The sequence below is a fragment of the Ursus arctos genome, unplaced genomic scaffold, assembly GCF_023065955.2.
Source record: "Ursus arctos isolate Adak ecotype North America unplaced genomic scaffold, UrsArc2.0 scaffold_1, whole genome shotgun sequence".
Taxonomy (NCBI): domain Eukaryota; kingdom Metazoa; phylum Chordata; class Mammalia; order Carnivora; family Ursidae; genus Ursus; species Ursus arctos.
Genome location: NW_026622763.1, coordinates 36,698,710 through 36,715,252, shown reverse-complemented (window position 1 = coordinate 36,715,252; position 16,543 = coordinate 36,698,710). Strand labels below are relative to the sequence as shown.

At 35.6% G+C, this 16,543-nt stretch overlaps 1 protein-coding gene across 4 annotated transcripts in view; it reads right to left on the bottom strand.

The window, feature by feature from the left end:
- Positions 1-16,543, bottom strand: part of KCNJ3 (potassium inwardly rectifying channel subfamily J member 3) — a 148,839-nt gene that overhangs the window by 123,285 nt on the left and 9,011 nt on the right. For 2 of the 4 annotated variants that reach the window (XM_026492774.4, XM_057317837.1), the window contains exon 2: positions 13,969-14,185. The exons of 1 other annotated variant lie outside the window; for it this stretch is intronic. In XM_026492774.4, the coding sequence (XP_026348559.1) occupies positions 13,969-14,185 (217 nt within the window). The remainder of the gene's footprint in view (positions 1-13,968; positions 14,186-16,543) is intronic. One more of the 4 variants, XM_044381567.3, reaches the window with a different exon arrangement.

Below are 16,543 nucleotides of genomic sequence, written 5' to 3'. Positions count from 1 at the left end.
CATTCCTATGGCATATAACTGCTGGCATTATTTCAGAAATGAAATGAGTTAGAGAAGGAGGCACTTTTCAAGGTTTTGCTCTCTACTCACTTTTGCTTGCAGAGTAAAAGCCACTGCCTGAGTAGGAAATACATAACAACTTAGATCGACCTTGGTAACACAGCAGAAGAAAATCCTTCAGCCCTTGGAAAAATGGACTTATCTAGATCTTTTTTTCCCCCAAATCAAGTTGAAATGTATTTGTTTTTAAAATAGTTCAGAATTTGTCTATATTCAGTACCTACTGAATTGTTACTCTTACAACAACACAGATCAAAATAATAATAACATAATAGCAATAATGGTCATAATAGCAACTCTTGGTTAACCTTAGATGTGCTCATCAGAAGACATATATGTACACAGACATCGACATTTTGTAATTTCAGATACTCATAGTATCTTTTAATTGGATATTATCACTAATAGACTGATCTCCATATGATAAAATTTGTCATTTTATTTTCAAAGTGTTCATCTAATTTTAACACATATCAAATTTCTGAGATTTTTTTCTTCACAGAGCCATAATATTATTTCTTAAAGAACTCTGAAGGACAAACGGGGCTTAATTCAAAGCCTCTAGAACTTCATGTTACACTAGAGTACAAATGAATAATTGAATGAGTTTGAATATCTTCACAGATTTCTTCTAAAAAATGTTTTTAAATTCCACTTCTAATTTAACACTATTTTTCATATCGCTGTGTAGAGGATCTTTAAAAGATGATGTTAAAGACAAATTCATTTTAAATATCTAAACATTTTTAAAATAAATTTGTGCAACTTTTGTTTAAAAAAATAATTTAGCGTATCTCATCTGATATGTAAAATGTACATATCACACTGATGTAAAATGTCTTTTCAAAAGCTAAATGAAGTGAGAAAGACAATGTTATATACAGTATTGTTTATTTTATACATTATAATCTGGATATCTTAAGTACAAGCCTCATTGTAGTTTTTGATCATCTGCTCAAAACCTGTACTGCCTTTTTCTCTGTCTGATAAATTGAAGTCCTGGCACTCTCGGCCATCCACAACCTTCTCTCACCTCTCCGCCCTTACCTTTTACCCATACTTCCTACATCACACGCTTCAGTCAAATATGAAGTTGGAAGCTCTTGGGCTATGTAGTCCCTGCATCTTCACACCCCAAGCCTACACTCTTTCTTCACTGGTATCTTCTCCTTCATCTTCAGGCATCAAACTTCATCAAGGGCAACAGGAAAGTTTATAAACTTCAAGTTCTCAACAAATCTTCCTTCATAATCTAGTCAAAAGTGGGTGCTTCTCCCAATTTCCTTAAGCAACAGATTCCCAACTCTCATCTGAATTACTGCAATAGCACCCTAACAGATCCACCAATCTCTGGTTTTGCCCATGGTCAGCCAGAGTGATTATTTTTCCTAAAATACAATTGTGATCACGTCACTTTCCTGCTTAAAAGCCATCTGTGGCTCCCAATTACTCACAACAACTAAGTACAAACACATACATGACTTAAAGGTACTATATTTTCCAGCCTTCACTTTTCTACGACCATCATCTGAAACCCCGTCACTCCATTACCCCATATGTACTCTGTCTTTAGCCATATGAATATCACTCAGGGCCTGAAACATAGCAAGTCTTCTCTTTCTCTTATTGTATTTGCCTAAAAAAGGACTTGGCAATGCTGTTCAAGACCAGACCGATTTATAAGGCATAAATCTATTGATTGCCCTCCCCTCTGCTCAGCTAAGCAACTAGCTGATCTGATCTAAAACTTCGACCCCAGTAATAGAAAATCCTTGACATGTCTTAACAAAATATAGTCTCCATCATTATAAATTATGCTAAATTAGAGAAGTCAGAAATGCATTTAAATAATTGAATCATTGTTAGCAATGAGAATGCCAGAATAAAAGTCAAAGCACAAAAGCATATTCCAGACTGTTCCACCAACTGCTTCTGAAAAGATAAGCAAGTTGTTTTACCTCACTGAATCATGCTTTCCATTTCCCTAAAATGGAAAGTTTTAACTAGATTATCACTAAGAAGCATTTTATCTTTGTAATTCTATCATTCCAATTCTACTATTCAATTATATGACAGTTGTTTCAAAAATCATGAATGTGTCTCTTTTCTTCTTCCTCTCAACTTTTTCCGGTTCCGATGTTATTATGATTTCCAGTGTAAAGGAGGAAATATGCTTCTTCAAAGCAAAAAGTAGCATATTAGATTTTCCCAAGCATCTCCAAACCAGGAAAGACATCATATCAGGCACATATAATTAAATGGTCAATTTGAATAAGAAATAATATTTTAACTGGTATCTGTACTACTGGTCTAGTAGAACTTGGAAGATAAGAGGGCACTCTATAAAGGTTCGGGGCCTTCCTATAGTACATTTTAGACACATTTAAAGATAAGCAAAATTCAGCTTGGCTAGACTGAATTTAAACAATATTCAATAACTGAATTAAAAGCAAAAGACCATCAGTTTACTGCATTGGATGGACATAAAAAGTTCTGGACGAAAGTCTGTCCCCAATTTTAGCGAGTTAGCCTGAAAAACTTAAAACACTTAAACTTCATCCTAAAGAACTATTGTGAAGCATTAGCAACCTACAATTTACAGGCTATAACATATTAAAATCTTAACTACATGAAGAGAATAAGCCTTATACATGTAGGAAAGCTTTGCATTTCATGTATAAAAATGCAAAATGGAGAGTAATGAAGCATATTTGAAAAAAAGGCCACTGGGAGAAATGTAGAGCAAAGCAAAACCAGGAAGAAACAGATAACACATGTGAAGACATTTTTGGAACCGATAATGCTAATCTGAATAAATACACATATACAAAGAGGCTACATCATTTTCTTTCTACATTCTCTAAGTAGTGCTGCCAAATATGGAAGGATTGGAGCCATTTCTGGGGAACTGCTGAATCAGGAGCATGAGTCAGAAAGTAAACCTTCAGCACAGAGAAAGTACTAAAAAAAAAAAAAAATGTTGAGAGCTCATACACAAACAGACATTCAGTTCATAAGGTCTAAACCTTCTCTAGTCATCAAAGCACCACGCACTCGTCCCTTCCCAAACTGATCCCCTCATATTATGTGTATCTGGAAGAAAGTTGTCCTTTTAAGAAATCCGATTACACCTGTATCTAAATGTGGAGGTACAGAACCGAGTTGGTACTGCATGTGACTAAAGATGGCTCTGAAATCTAAGAACAGGACATTTTCCATCTTAAATGACAAGAAATCTAAAATAAAAATAAAATTAAAATAAAATAAAGGGCTTAAATGATATTAAAAATTAATTTAGAGGCATACCAAAACTGTTTGACAGTAATTTAAGGGAGACTAAGATGCTCTTTCTCCAAAAGCCTTTAAGATCTAATTATCTCTCTGAAATGGTCTAGACATCACTCTTCTCTAAACTAGGCAGCAGGAATGGATCATGAGCTATTCTCAGGCTATGAGTATATTTTTGGCACAGGAGGTTCAACAAATACGACCCATACATAATCAATACAATGAAGGTAATGCTCCAAGAGTAAGTCACCTTTGAACAACAAAAAAATTATTTTCCTCCTTACTCCTCTGCCCCAGACAGGACCTTATCAATTTTGTGACAGCGTTCTGTTATCATCATTAATAGATATTAAAATACCATCATTTATACAATAACTTTATATGACTTTTATCTCATTCAACATTTATTTTCAAGAGCCACAAGGACTTTCTACTTGAATTTCAGTTCTAAGCTCTCCTGAGCCGAATGGGCCAATGATCTTAGTTTTTTTTCAGACAGAGCCTACGGCATAGAAATCACAAAGCACTAACGAATCGAAACGAAGCTGTGTCAAATTGTGCCTGGTGATCCTGATTTGTCAAAATAAACTCAGTCTACCTGGATCTCAGGTCATATGCACTCATTACCACCTGTTATTAAAAAACATATTTACATTCATATTTAATCTCTGCAATCTCTATAAAATTTATCCCAGAAAACTCTCAAATAGTTCAGCTCTAATGACTAAGAGCCTGTGTTAGTCTTAGTATACAATTGTGAAATTGTTCTTTTGAACTTTACAGCAAGCAAAATGATATTCGCTCCTATGAAACAAAAAATAACCACAGACAGTGTTCTGGTCTAATACATGTGTTGCAATTCTAGTGATCAGAATTCTCTCCATCAGTAAATGGCACTAACATCCTTGCTTGGCATTTATACTACATCTTCACACGATGTTCCACAACAGCTATCACATCTTGTTCTTGCTTCTGATGATGTGTAGCAATGCATTTTAATTCATACTCCTGATTTTCACTGCTTTTCTACCCATATTAATTTGCATATGGCTACATTGATCAGTACAGTCTGAATTGACACAATGCTTCATCTCTGAAGACCTCAGAAATTTAAAGAGCTAAGGTTTCATTTTTACAACATGTCAGTGTGGTGGATTAGGCCAAGATACTGTAGTTGGGGTAGTTAATTCAGTAGCTATAAGTGGCTTTCCTAGTTGCTGGATTGAGGCATTCTCAAAATGTAATGTTCTCAGTAAGAATCACCTGGGTGCTTATAAAAATGCAAATTTCCTGAGCCACAAACACTAGACATTTGAACACTGTAAATGTAGGCAGAAGCCCAGAAGTCACTATTTTAATAAGTATACCATGGGATTTCAACACACACAGTCCCAAAACTTCACACTGAAAAATCTCTGAGGGTGATTTGGTAAATGTTTAAACTGTGAAGTTCCTGGTCATCGGACTATGCCACATCTTATCCAAAACTGCTTTACCCAATTATAATTCTCCTACCTATATTTAACAATTAGGTAGATTATCTATAAAGTTTGCTGACTTACTTTATTCATATCAGCCATAGGTTAGATTCTAACAAATTTGTCTTACCCTCCCTAACCCACCTTACCCCCAGGAATTAACCCAGACCAACCTCCTGCAAAGCAAATGAGAAACTTCCATCTAATATGCTACGATTGTATTAATTAAACGTTCTATAAAATACAGCAGTAAAAATGATCAAGAAAATAACATATGTGAAAATACTCTTAAAAAGCATTTTTGGGACTCCAGTGCTGACAAAGGCGGAATAAAGAAAATGGTGGGGTAACTCCAATCATGAGTTTGAAAAAAACCTAGTCCACTATTAAATAAAGTAAACTTCTCAATTAAATTGAAGCAGGCATTTAGGAAGGCGTAACTAACATTCCTGACTATTGAGTAGGATGACCAAATACCCCATTTTGCTCAGGACTCCTGGGTTTTTTAATTTATTTTTTTTTAAAGATCTTATGTATTTATCAGAGAGAGAGAGAGCGCGCACACGCAGGGGGAGTCGCAGGCAGAGTCGCAGGCAGAGGCAGAGGGAGAAGTGGGCTCCCATGGAGCAAGGAGCCCCCCAGTACAGGACTTGATCCCAGGACCCTGGGATCATGACCTGAGCTGAAGGCAGACGCTTAACCAACTGAGCCACGCAGGCGTCCCAGGACTCTTGATTTTAGCACTGAAAGCCCCATGCCTCAGAAAGCATTCAACTGTCTTGTTTCAGCATTTAGGCATTAAGTTTATAAAGCACATTAAAGACCCCTACAATAGCCTATCAAAAGAAAATTCTGATAAAGTTGGATTTCATTTAGGAATTGCTCGTGAAAATTAAGGCCTTCGATTAAAAAAAGAAGCATGGCACCCTAAAATTTGAGCTTTATTTTGATTCAACAATTTACCGAAAAAGGGTGTCTAAAAAAGGAAGAAAAAAATCACAATGAAGAAGCAATAAATACTTAACAAATATTTAATCATAGAAGTTACTGGGAGGAATGTACTTTGACATTTCCAGTATATACAGATCCAAATATCATGGGCTTTTAGCTGATAAGGTACGAAAAATTACTTCAAAAGGTGACAGCAATCTGGGCAGGAACAAGAAAACCAAAGAGTTAAACAAGTCGCCCTTGATTTAGGTCCTGGCTACAACAGTTATGAGGAGCTCGACGCTAGTGACTTAGAACCTGCAATGAGGAAGGAGAAATAAAATTCCCAATGGTCAGAAGACCTCATTTACAGTTACTATGAGGGGGGTTGCTGATCACTATTTTCTGACAGATCACTGACGACTAATGATTAATTACAATTAAAAAGTTAAATAGTGTAATGATTACAAGTGTAGGGGAAAATTAGAGGCACATCTCAATTTTTCAAAGTTGAACTTCTGCTCTGTGATTTATTCATTAGAAAGTTTCAAACTGTTTTTAACTACTAAGGAGAAGAGCCAATGTCTTATTTGTGCTGTTTTATATATTTTTCTCTATCTTTCTGTTTCTTTGGGTGCCTCTGCTTCTAAGTAGTCTGCAGAACTTCGGTGGAAAGGATCCTGGGGCCCTTTCCCCATTCCTGTCTAATCACAACTAACAGCTTTGAAACCAGAGGCTTTTTTCCATTATTTTCAACAGTCACATAGCTGCCTGAGCCAGACAATTTCACTCAGGACCCAATTACCTCTGGTCTGGCCTACTGTAACAGCCTAATAACTGATCTGTCTCCGGTCTCAGCCCCATTCAATCCATCCTCCACCTGCAACCAGAAAGACCTTTCAATCATGCAAATATGATCATGGCATCTTACTGCTTAAAATCTTTCAAGGGATTTATTGCCTGTGGAATCAGGTCCAAATTATAACTCACAGATAGGTTCCTCCCCAGCCAGTTCCCCTCCAACTCTTCTATACTCTGACCATACCAAATCACTCGACTCAACAAAATGAAGTCTCACTTTCTGTCCCTCTGGCCAGAATGCCCAGCAATTTTTACCCACCTGATGACCTTCTGCTTCCACTTCCTGTCTCAGCTCATGCCATTTCCTCTAGGGACAGCCTTCTCAGACCTTCTTAAGAACAAATCCATCAGTCATCACTATTCTAGGACCCTACATAGGCCTGACACACATCTGTTTGAGCATACACTGTTAATACGCAGTGTGACTCAACTTCTTTCTCCCTGTGGATGTGGGCTTCTTCCTTAATCATTTCTATGCTATCTTACACTTAATATAACATGGATTATCAACAAGCATGTATTGATTGATTTCCTGTATGAAACAATTTGTGACTCAGAAAGCAAGCTTATAAAAAGAGAGCAACTCTATTAAAATCAGTTAAAAATAACAACAGATCAGAAGTGTTTACTGGGATCTATGAAATATTACATAAATAGCCATAAAAAAGTCCTCAATCAGTCTTAGAAGTTTAGATATAATAAAGCACATAAGTGTGAAGGTGAAAAATTATACATATATATACATAAAGAAAATATTTTTACAATAGTATACAGACTACTGTATACTGGTGACATGGTTGCTCATAAGAATGTTCTAGTTATGCAAGTAACTTACACATAAAAGGAAATGCAGGCAAATGAGCAATATGAACTGAGAATTCATGAAATAAAACTAGTAGCCCATTGATACAACCTCACTAGTAATCTTAAAGAATAAAATAATGTCAGATTGGCAAAAAAAGAAAAAAAATCAATTATAATATCCACTGTTGGCAAGGGTATGAGGAAATGGGCACCTTCACAGTTGTAAATTATTACCAACTTTCCGGATAGCAATCTTAACATACACATTAAAAACTAACAGATTTGTATGCCTCTTCATCCAAGAATCCCATATCTAGGAACTTACAGAAAGTTGTTGGTAAATAAATTAAACTATGAACTCTAAAATATTTACATTATTAAAAGGAAATGCCCAAAAATCTCAGACTAGGAGAAAGCATACATTAGCATACAATAAAGCCATTGAAACTAATGGTGTAGAATTATAATTTGATGTGAAAGATGTTAATAATATATTATACATTAACTAAGTTATAAAACAGCACATGTAGCATATTGACAATATATCTGAATGCAGACACCTGAAAGGTTAATGACCAATAAGGTAACAGTATAGTGGTTGAAATTGAGCAGCTTTTATTTTGCATATTTGTGGTTTTTATCTGTTCTATAATGAGCATGTATTTAATAACCCTTTCTTAGTAAAAACAGCTTTTTAAAGTGAATTATTAAAGAAAAGTATAGACTAAAGAAAAACATATTCAGGGAAGACTGAATAAATATGGCAGTGAAAATGGTATTTCAGTAGACATGGGAGTCAAGAGTGAGCATCAGTGTATGGACATTACAGTAAAGAAGAGCAGCCTAATTTTCTCAGGAAGAAACACACGCATTTTGATATGGCAGTCTTTCGGGATTTTTGAGCACAGATATATCATGGAAGTAGTGTTGTAAGCAAATTTGCTGGGCAATAGTGTGTAATCTGCATGTAAGCAGAGATCCTAAATCCACTCCTGAGACAAGTACTGTGATTTAGAAGGATTATTATCTGGGCTTAAAGAAGAATTGAATTGAGAGACATCAATAAGAGAGAGGGGCAACCAGTACCCTGCTCCTTGGGAGCCTTTACTAATACCCACACCTGCAATGCCCTTCTTCAGCTCTACTTAAGATGCGGTGTTTGGTCTCAAAGTTCACCTTCTCATTGCAGCCCACCCTTATTTGCCAATGCTCCCAATCCCTCTTGCCTTGCTTTATTTTCTCCACAGCACTGATCACGTTCAACATTCCAGATGAAACGTTTCATTTTGTTTTCTGTTTCCTACATAAGAATATATGTACCCACAAGGGCTGGAATTTTTGTTGTTGTTGTTAACTAATGTGTCCCCTAGGGTCAGAATAGTGTTTAGCCTACAATAGTTATTCAATAGCAATTTGTGGAATGAACAATTGGATCTCAAAAGGGAAAGAAGTGGGGGGGTCTGAGATACTACTACCAACACTAATAGTGACAAACTGTCCAAAATAGGGATGTAATCGGAATGTAAGATGATGATTTGGTATTTGGACAAGCTGACTCTGAATTAAAACAGTGGCATCCAAGTTAGGAAAGTGTCCTGGAAATGAACAATAACTACAAGACTATAACTGGTGAGAGATTTCATAGCTGAAGATAAAAGGAATGGTGGACTTGTATTTTGTGAATATATTAAAAAAGGGGGGGGGAGGTGAGTATCTAGATTTGAAAAGAAAGAAGGCAATGGCAGAGATTAACATTTACAGGAAAGAGGAGGAGGCAGTGAGGCAGGATGCAAGGAACTATTGGAAAACACAAACTAGAAGAGGCAGAAAAAGAAAGAGAGGGAGAACGTGATGTCTCTGAATTCAGGGAAGAACCTTGAGTATAAAAGGACAAATAATGGGTTTTGTATCTTTTCAAAGAGCTGGAAATGTCTTGGAGCCAATACAGTCAACAGGATTTTAGGTATTAGATATGTTAATTATAGAAGCTTGAGCCACCAGCGGGGTGGGGTGGAAGGAGGAGGCAGAACTAGCTATAAGGGACACGGTTTTGAGAAGAATAAGAACATTTTTCCACACAGACATCCAGAAAGAGAAAGAGAAGACAATTATGAGAAAAGGATAAGGAGAGTAAAAAAAAAAAATGTATAAAAATTGAAGTGTCACATTCTTTTTGATAGAATAGGTGGAGATGATATGCCAGGGAAAGGATAGGACAGCTGGGACTGGGGGCATGGAAAGAGAGAAAAGGTCTAAAATAGCTCCCACAGGGAGAGAGCCTGGGAGTACAGAAAAGACAATTAAAAAGCCTGCCAAATAGCAGCAGAGAGCAGATTGAAGTTTGAAAGCATCCAGTTCTAATGAGCCAAATCTGCAATGCTGTTTGCCTCTAGCAGTGCTCTCTCTCCTGGGAAAAGAAGCAAAGGGAGCCAGAGTTAGAGGTAACAAAGGTTTAGGAATTTGCTGGACCAGTAAAGAAGCAAAGGTTATTAACCAAGTGGCAAAGCTTGTGCTCCTTGTTGGGAGTGAAAATCCAAAATCATTTGAAGCAAGGAAGGCACCAATGCTGGAGTCTAATCACTGAGGAGTATTTCCAAGGAAGTAAGGAAAGTAATTATTGTGAGTTCTGAGCTGAAAGCTAAAACTTTCAAGGAAATTAGAAGCTTCTCATTTCCCACCACCACCACCATCACTCCTGCTGAGACTAGAGGAATGGGAAGAAGCAAAAACTAAAAGAGACCAGAAGATTCTTATCAGAGGACTCCTGTGAAGTGAGCAACTTTGTGTGTGTGTGTGTGTGTGTGTGTGTGTGTGTGTGTGTGTGTGTGTGTGTTGGGGAAGGGGGAGATGGATATTACCACTAATACAAAAAAAAAAAAAAAGTGGTAACTGCCTAAAGTTTTATGCATTCTAAGGCATTAGGGTCACTCATTTTTAAATAAACTACAAGGCAACCCACTAGGGGGAAAAAGTGTATTTTGTTTGTTATACACAATTTGAGATGTCTACCTTATAAATACAGGCTTTGCTTTTTAATCAAATCCCAATGCTTCCCATTGGCTCAGCACAGTCATTTGTAATGCAGAGATGACCCCTCCACCTCTCTGACCTCTCACTCCAGTCTCCCATTGTTCACTCTGCTCCAACCACCTCTGCCTTCTTTTCGTTTCTGGAATTAATCAAGCTGATTCGCAATGTAGGACCCTTGCCGGTCATGCTGTTTCTCCAGACAGGCCCAGGAGGGCCTTCTTGACAGTCAGGTCTCTGCTTAGGTGTCACGTCAGAGAGAACTCTCTGTCAACTTAACGTGCCCCGAGATGCACTCTTTATCACATCATCTGGTTTTGTAGTGGTTTTAATTCCTGACACATTTTACCTGATAATAATAGCTTGCTTACTTATTTTTCTTGTTTTGCCATCTGCCCACTCCACTGAGAATAAGACCTCCATGAGGAAAGAGATTCTGGCTGTCTTGGTCACCACCATATTGCCAACAGTTCAAATACTACCAAGCACACAGCATACATTCAATTATTTGTTTAATGAATGAATGAATGAATGATATGAACGTAGTATTTTAATGTTAAACATGATGGAAAATTACACTGTGTATATGTTTATTCATAAGACTATGTACCAAAAACATGAGAGGTAAAAATGGTATTGTTGCTATCTCAGAACATCCTAAAATATTATATCTGTCTTATTATGAACAATAAATATTATGAGAAAGAAAACTTGATTGTGAATGGAAGGATAAAGGAGGAAACATCCCTAAAGATGAATCTAAATATATCTCAGTAAGATATAAATGATCAAATGGACATAAAAATGTTTCTGTTATTTTTGCCAGGCTCAGAGAGGTCTGGAAATATAGACAGATTTCACAGAATTTGAACAGTGTGGGATTTAATTAGTTAGGGCACATACACAAACAAAATGTCAGATAAATTTTCCACAAAATAATTCTATAAATTATGAGTAATGTTTTTGCTGTTTGTCTTGCTAAATTATATCTAGAAACAGGTTTAATTAAGAGGTCAAGAAGAAGCAGATTTTAATCTCTTCTCTATAAATGGCAATCTCAAAATAAGAAATTCAGTCTCCAGTCAAGTTTTCACACTTTCTGTGGAAAGTATTCTCTGCTAGTTCATTGTTACCAAAACAAAACAAAACAAAAAGAAAAGAAAAAAGAAAAATTTAAAAAAAGGGGGGTAGGAAATGATAAAATCTGCAGTCTTAATGAACAATTTTATGTACCAAACTCCTAATGACCTTATGTAGGACACTATTTATTAACCAAAATCCTCTGAAATCTGATGAAGATGTATCAGTTAAGTCCATACACAGAGATATTTTCAAAACAACCCACTTCAGGATTCTCTTAAGATGCCCATATGTAGAAGCCAAAAATCAAAAGGTTAATGAAAAAGGAAACCTCAGATGAATCCAAATTGAGAGATGTTCTACAAAATACCTGGCCTATGCTGTTCAAGTGTATCAAGGTCAAGAACACAAAGTAAGGCTGAAGAACTATTCCATCCTGAGACTGAGGAGACAAGTAAACAAGTGAAGGGCATAATCTGATGTTGAATGGGTCTGGTGGGGGCGGGGGGTGTGTGGAGGGTAGCTACGATGGAAATTACTAGGACAACAGATGAAATTTGAGCATGGACTATGAGCTAAATGGTAGTATTCTATCACTGTTAAATTTCCTAATATTTTTTCTTAATTGCACTGGTTTTGTAGGGAAATTTTCTCATTCTTAAGAAACACAAACTAGGGATAAATAGGAAAAATTAATGGATGGATGGATGGATGGATGATAGATATATAGATCAATCAATCAATCAACTGACTGGCCTAATGAAAAATTTCTAAGACCATCAAGTGAAACAGAAACCTCACTCATGTCAGTGATTAGAATAACAATAAGTAATAAGTAAACAGATGTGTCAAAGATAGAAACAGATGCTACAAGAAATAAATCAAAAATTGCAACATCTGCTGTTTAAGCCCTTACAATATATTATTACTTCATTAAATGAGATGAATAAAAATTAAAGATGAAATGTAAAGATTTATTGAACTAAAAACTTTTGCAATTGGTTTCATTATTTATCAATAAATGGTATACTAGAAATATATTATGACATCATTCGATTTTAAGTTAAAAAATAATTGGAGGATTTAAACCATAAAATAGTCCACAGAAATCAAATTCCAGATATAGATTGCTGATTTAAATCTTTACTCACTGTCCTTAAAAATCTTAATTTTTAAACTGGAGCACTAATAATAAAAACAATAGTAATACAGCAAGCAGCTCTGAGGTGGTTATTACATCATTCTTACTTTACAGAGAAGGAAAAGAAGCTTATAGGGATTAAGTATCTCCCCTAAAATTGAAAAGTGGTATGTGATAGGTGTACAAAGATTAAAAGTCTTGCCTTCTCCTGCTCCTTGGACAAAACGTTACACCATCGTGGGAGATTTTTTATTATGTAATATCTCCCACCTTAGTATAAAGCTTGAACATATCCATGTCACTGTCAATGTTACTTTCAAAATTGCTATAGTTTTTCAAAATAATTAGCATTTTAAGATTGAAATGATATTGGCAGAAAATAATGAGAGCTAAAATATTTCTTGCTTTTTCATTACTTGTAGAAAGGGCAAAATTCGAGACACACATACATGCATATATACATGCATTTATTATATATATATATGGGTGTGTGCATGTGAGTAGAGATGTATAGATATTATACTGGTCTCAAGTATCTAGCAGGTTCCAAACCAACTGGGCAATACTCAGACCTCAAATAATATACTCTGATGTATTGTTTCTTTCCTTTGTAACCTTACTCTCCCCACAGTGTAGCAAATTGTGAATATTTGGGACATACCAATGTTATAGTGCATCTTAAAGAATAACATACAGCACATAGCTAGCTATACCGAAGCAAAAAAAAAAAAAGGAAGAGAAATCTCTTTAAAAAATTTTTTTTGGTCAAGGTTCAGCTGAGGAAATCTACTGACCCACTTTGAAATTAAAATGCTGCTTTAGCACAGGCACGCACAGGGAATTTTCCACTGAGGTTGCACATAGCAGTGTATCAAAGCTCTACCAATGACACCCCGAACCACCATCCCCAAGGCAAGAATATGTATGCATGCTGGTTTAGGCAGCTCACTAATTACCCTGAATTTATTTTAACCTTAAATCTTTTTAAAAAATTATGATTATAGGAAATCCAACTTTGCAATTAGACTAGAATATCATAATCATTTCTAGGAGTCATTTCAGTTTCCTTTTTTTTTTTTTTTTTTTGCTGTATTCCTGAGTTAACATTACATATGCAATTATCACAACAGTCATCTTCATTTTCAAAGTGTTATCAACTTAATGTCACAAAGAAATAAGTCATTCCTGTCAATATTGTGAACTGAGACATTTCGACCAATTCATGACAGCTATTGTGCATGTAATATAATGTTATTATAGAATAAAGAAACTTGAGGACATATCTATGTTTTTACTCACCAGTTGTTTCCACAATGCCTTCTAGGATGACGACAATCTCGAACTGTTCAGTTTGCATGCTTCGCTGCGATAGGTCATAAAAGGGGCTTTTGGCATCGATCACGTGGCAAATTGTGAGGGGGGAAACAAGAAAAAGTTGATCTGCCCCTGTACTAAAACCTACATCCAGTTCAAGTTGGTCAAGGGGAAGGAACTCACCCTCAGGTGTCTGCCGAGACTAGACAAGCACACAGAAAAAGAGAAGAAATCACCACTTGCACTGAAATTTTCAAGGCAGCCCAACAGTAATTTACATCATTGCCAACATTCTGCACTATCAATCATCTGCAACAAAATCCAAACAAATCATTATGCAGCTATGTTCTAGCAAACGGGCCGAAATCCCACATAGCTCATGGGGAACATACATGCATTATTTATAATATACGACTTACTATAATTATCATTCCCTAACTCATGAGCTTTGGAGAAATGCCTGGTCCAACAATGGCTGTTAGCACAAACTGTGGAACTGAGTGTACATGTGCTACTGCTTGACATAAATCACTTCAGGATAACTCATTGCATGCCGGATTTGTTTTCCTCACAAAGCAAATAAGTAGGCAATTCTTAGGGAGTTGGTTAATGCTGAAAAAGGTTGATCATAATTTCAGAAAAGATTTACTGCATCGTTACAGAGCAAACCAATAATTTTTCTAGGACTTCTGAAAGGTCACAGATAGATATAAACTTTAATATAAAAATGAAGATGATATCCTATTATGTTATATACACAACAGTTCACATTATACACACAAAAAAGGGCATAAGCTGTTAGCTGATGGCTTTCAAACTCCCAATAATAAACTGCATTGAAGTTATTTAGCTCTCTATTTATTTTATGAATTTTAAAACATAGTGTAAAAATTGTGCTAAATTGAAGTTTTTTAACCAAAATGCAGTTAAAAATCTATATTGGGTAAATATTTCCTAAACTTCCTAAAACTTTTGTAAGGTAGGGGTATTCGGTATCAGCATAAATCATTATAAAACTTAATTAAATTGCTTACGTGCTAAAACTCTGAATGATTACCTAAAAATTACTATGAACAATTAGCAAACCATGAAAGTTAACTTCTTTCTTTTCTATTCATTCTTATTTTATTTTCCATATCTGTTCCTTATAAGGATCATCTATAAGCAAATATTTGTTTGATTTTAATGATGATACTGGTAAAATAAGAGTTAAATAGTTGCATAGAGAAAAATCTGCAGGGGTGGGAGCTTGCTGCTGGTCAAATGGGGCTTGGAAGAATCCAGTATATTTAACAGAATCTGCAAAGCTCATTTAATAATCAAAACTGAATCTGTAACACTGGTCTGCCCAATGAAGTGATAGTTTAAAGACAAAACCCTTGCTTTTTGGTAAGGTAAGGGTTCCAAGAAATACTTTGGCTTTTTAAGTGGAGTAAAGGAGTCTGAAAACACTGAGAAATATGGTTTAGTAAGCTGTCCTCTGTGGCAAAACTGAACCAAGTTAGTGGTAAACTGTGAGGGCAGCAACTGCAGGGTCTCGACAGCTGATCAGTCAATCAGGCAGACTACTTTGTAATTAGTGATACTCAGGAATTTTATTCGTGTAGAAAAAAATCCAATGAAAATGTTGAGACTATTTTTCTTCTATGCCTTGTGTGTAGTTGACTAAAGAAGAATAAGAAGAAAAAGAGGAAGAAAAGGAGGAGGAGGAGGGAGAGGAAGAGGAGGAGGAGGAGGAAACAATGATTAGTGACAAGAAAAAAAAATTCCATGGAAAAACTGATGGTCCAAAAATAAAAACAGTAGCTCTAACAACCAATGTTGGAGAAAACTAGACATTTCGGAGCCAGTAAAAGTTCCCTATATTTCTAACTTATTCTCAAATTGGTAAAATACGGATGAGACCAGCATCCTTCCAACTAGAAAACTGTATAACAACTATTGATTGATACTACAAAATAAAAGCCAAAAACAAAACAAAAACAAATAAGAACAAAAACCCTGTGTCATTGTTCTCTCACCTAGTAAGAAACAGGTGCTATATAAACACAAGGTGGTATTCTGATGTTTATAATCAGTGAACAGAATTTGGGTCATTTCACTAATTATTCTAAGGTCTGCTTTCTCTGTACTAAATGAAAATGTCCATAAAAATAATTCCATAAAACTCAATTTCCCATTTATTTTAAAATAATTTTCCCCCCAAAAGATGTATTTTTCTAATTTTTATATATACACATCAAAACCAAAATTAATCTTCCTTTTTTATGTATCTGCTATTTATACCTGTTCCTCATTCTAAAAGGCTGTAATCTATTAACTTTTATATCTCCTGATCCTTCAACAAACCATGAAGAGAAGTGGCCTAGAAACAAGCTATCAGGAGAATGACAACCTAGAATAAGAAATGTTTCATTTTTAGCAAAGCAATTAACTCATATATAGGTAATTTAGACTCAAATATGTATGAATCTGTTCCATTCAGACTCTGTATATCTTCTGATTTTAAAAATGTGTTCCGTATATTCAAAATTATACCTATGTTCCTCCTCCCCAAAAT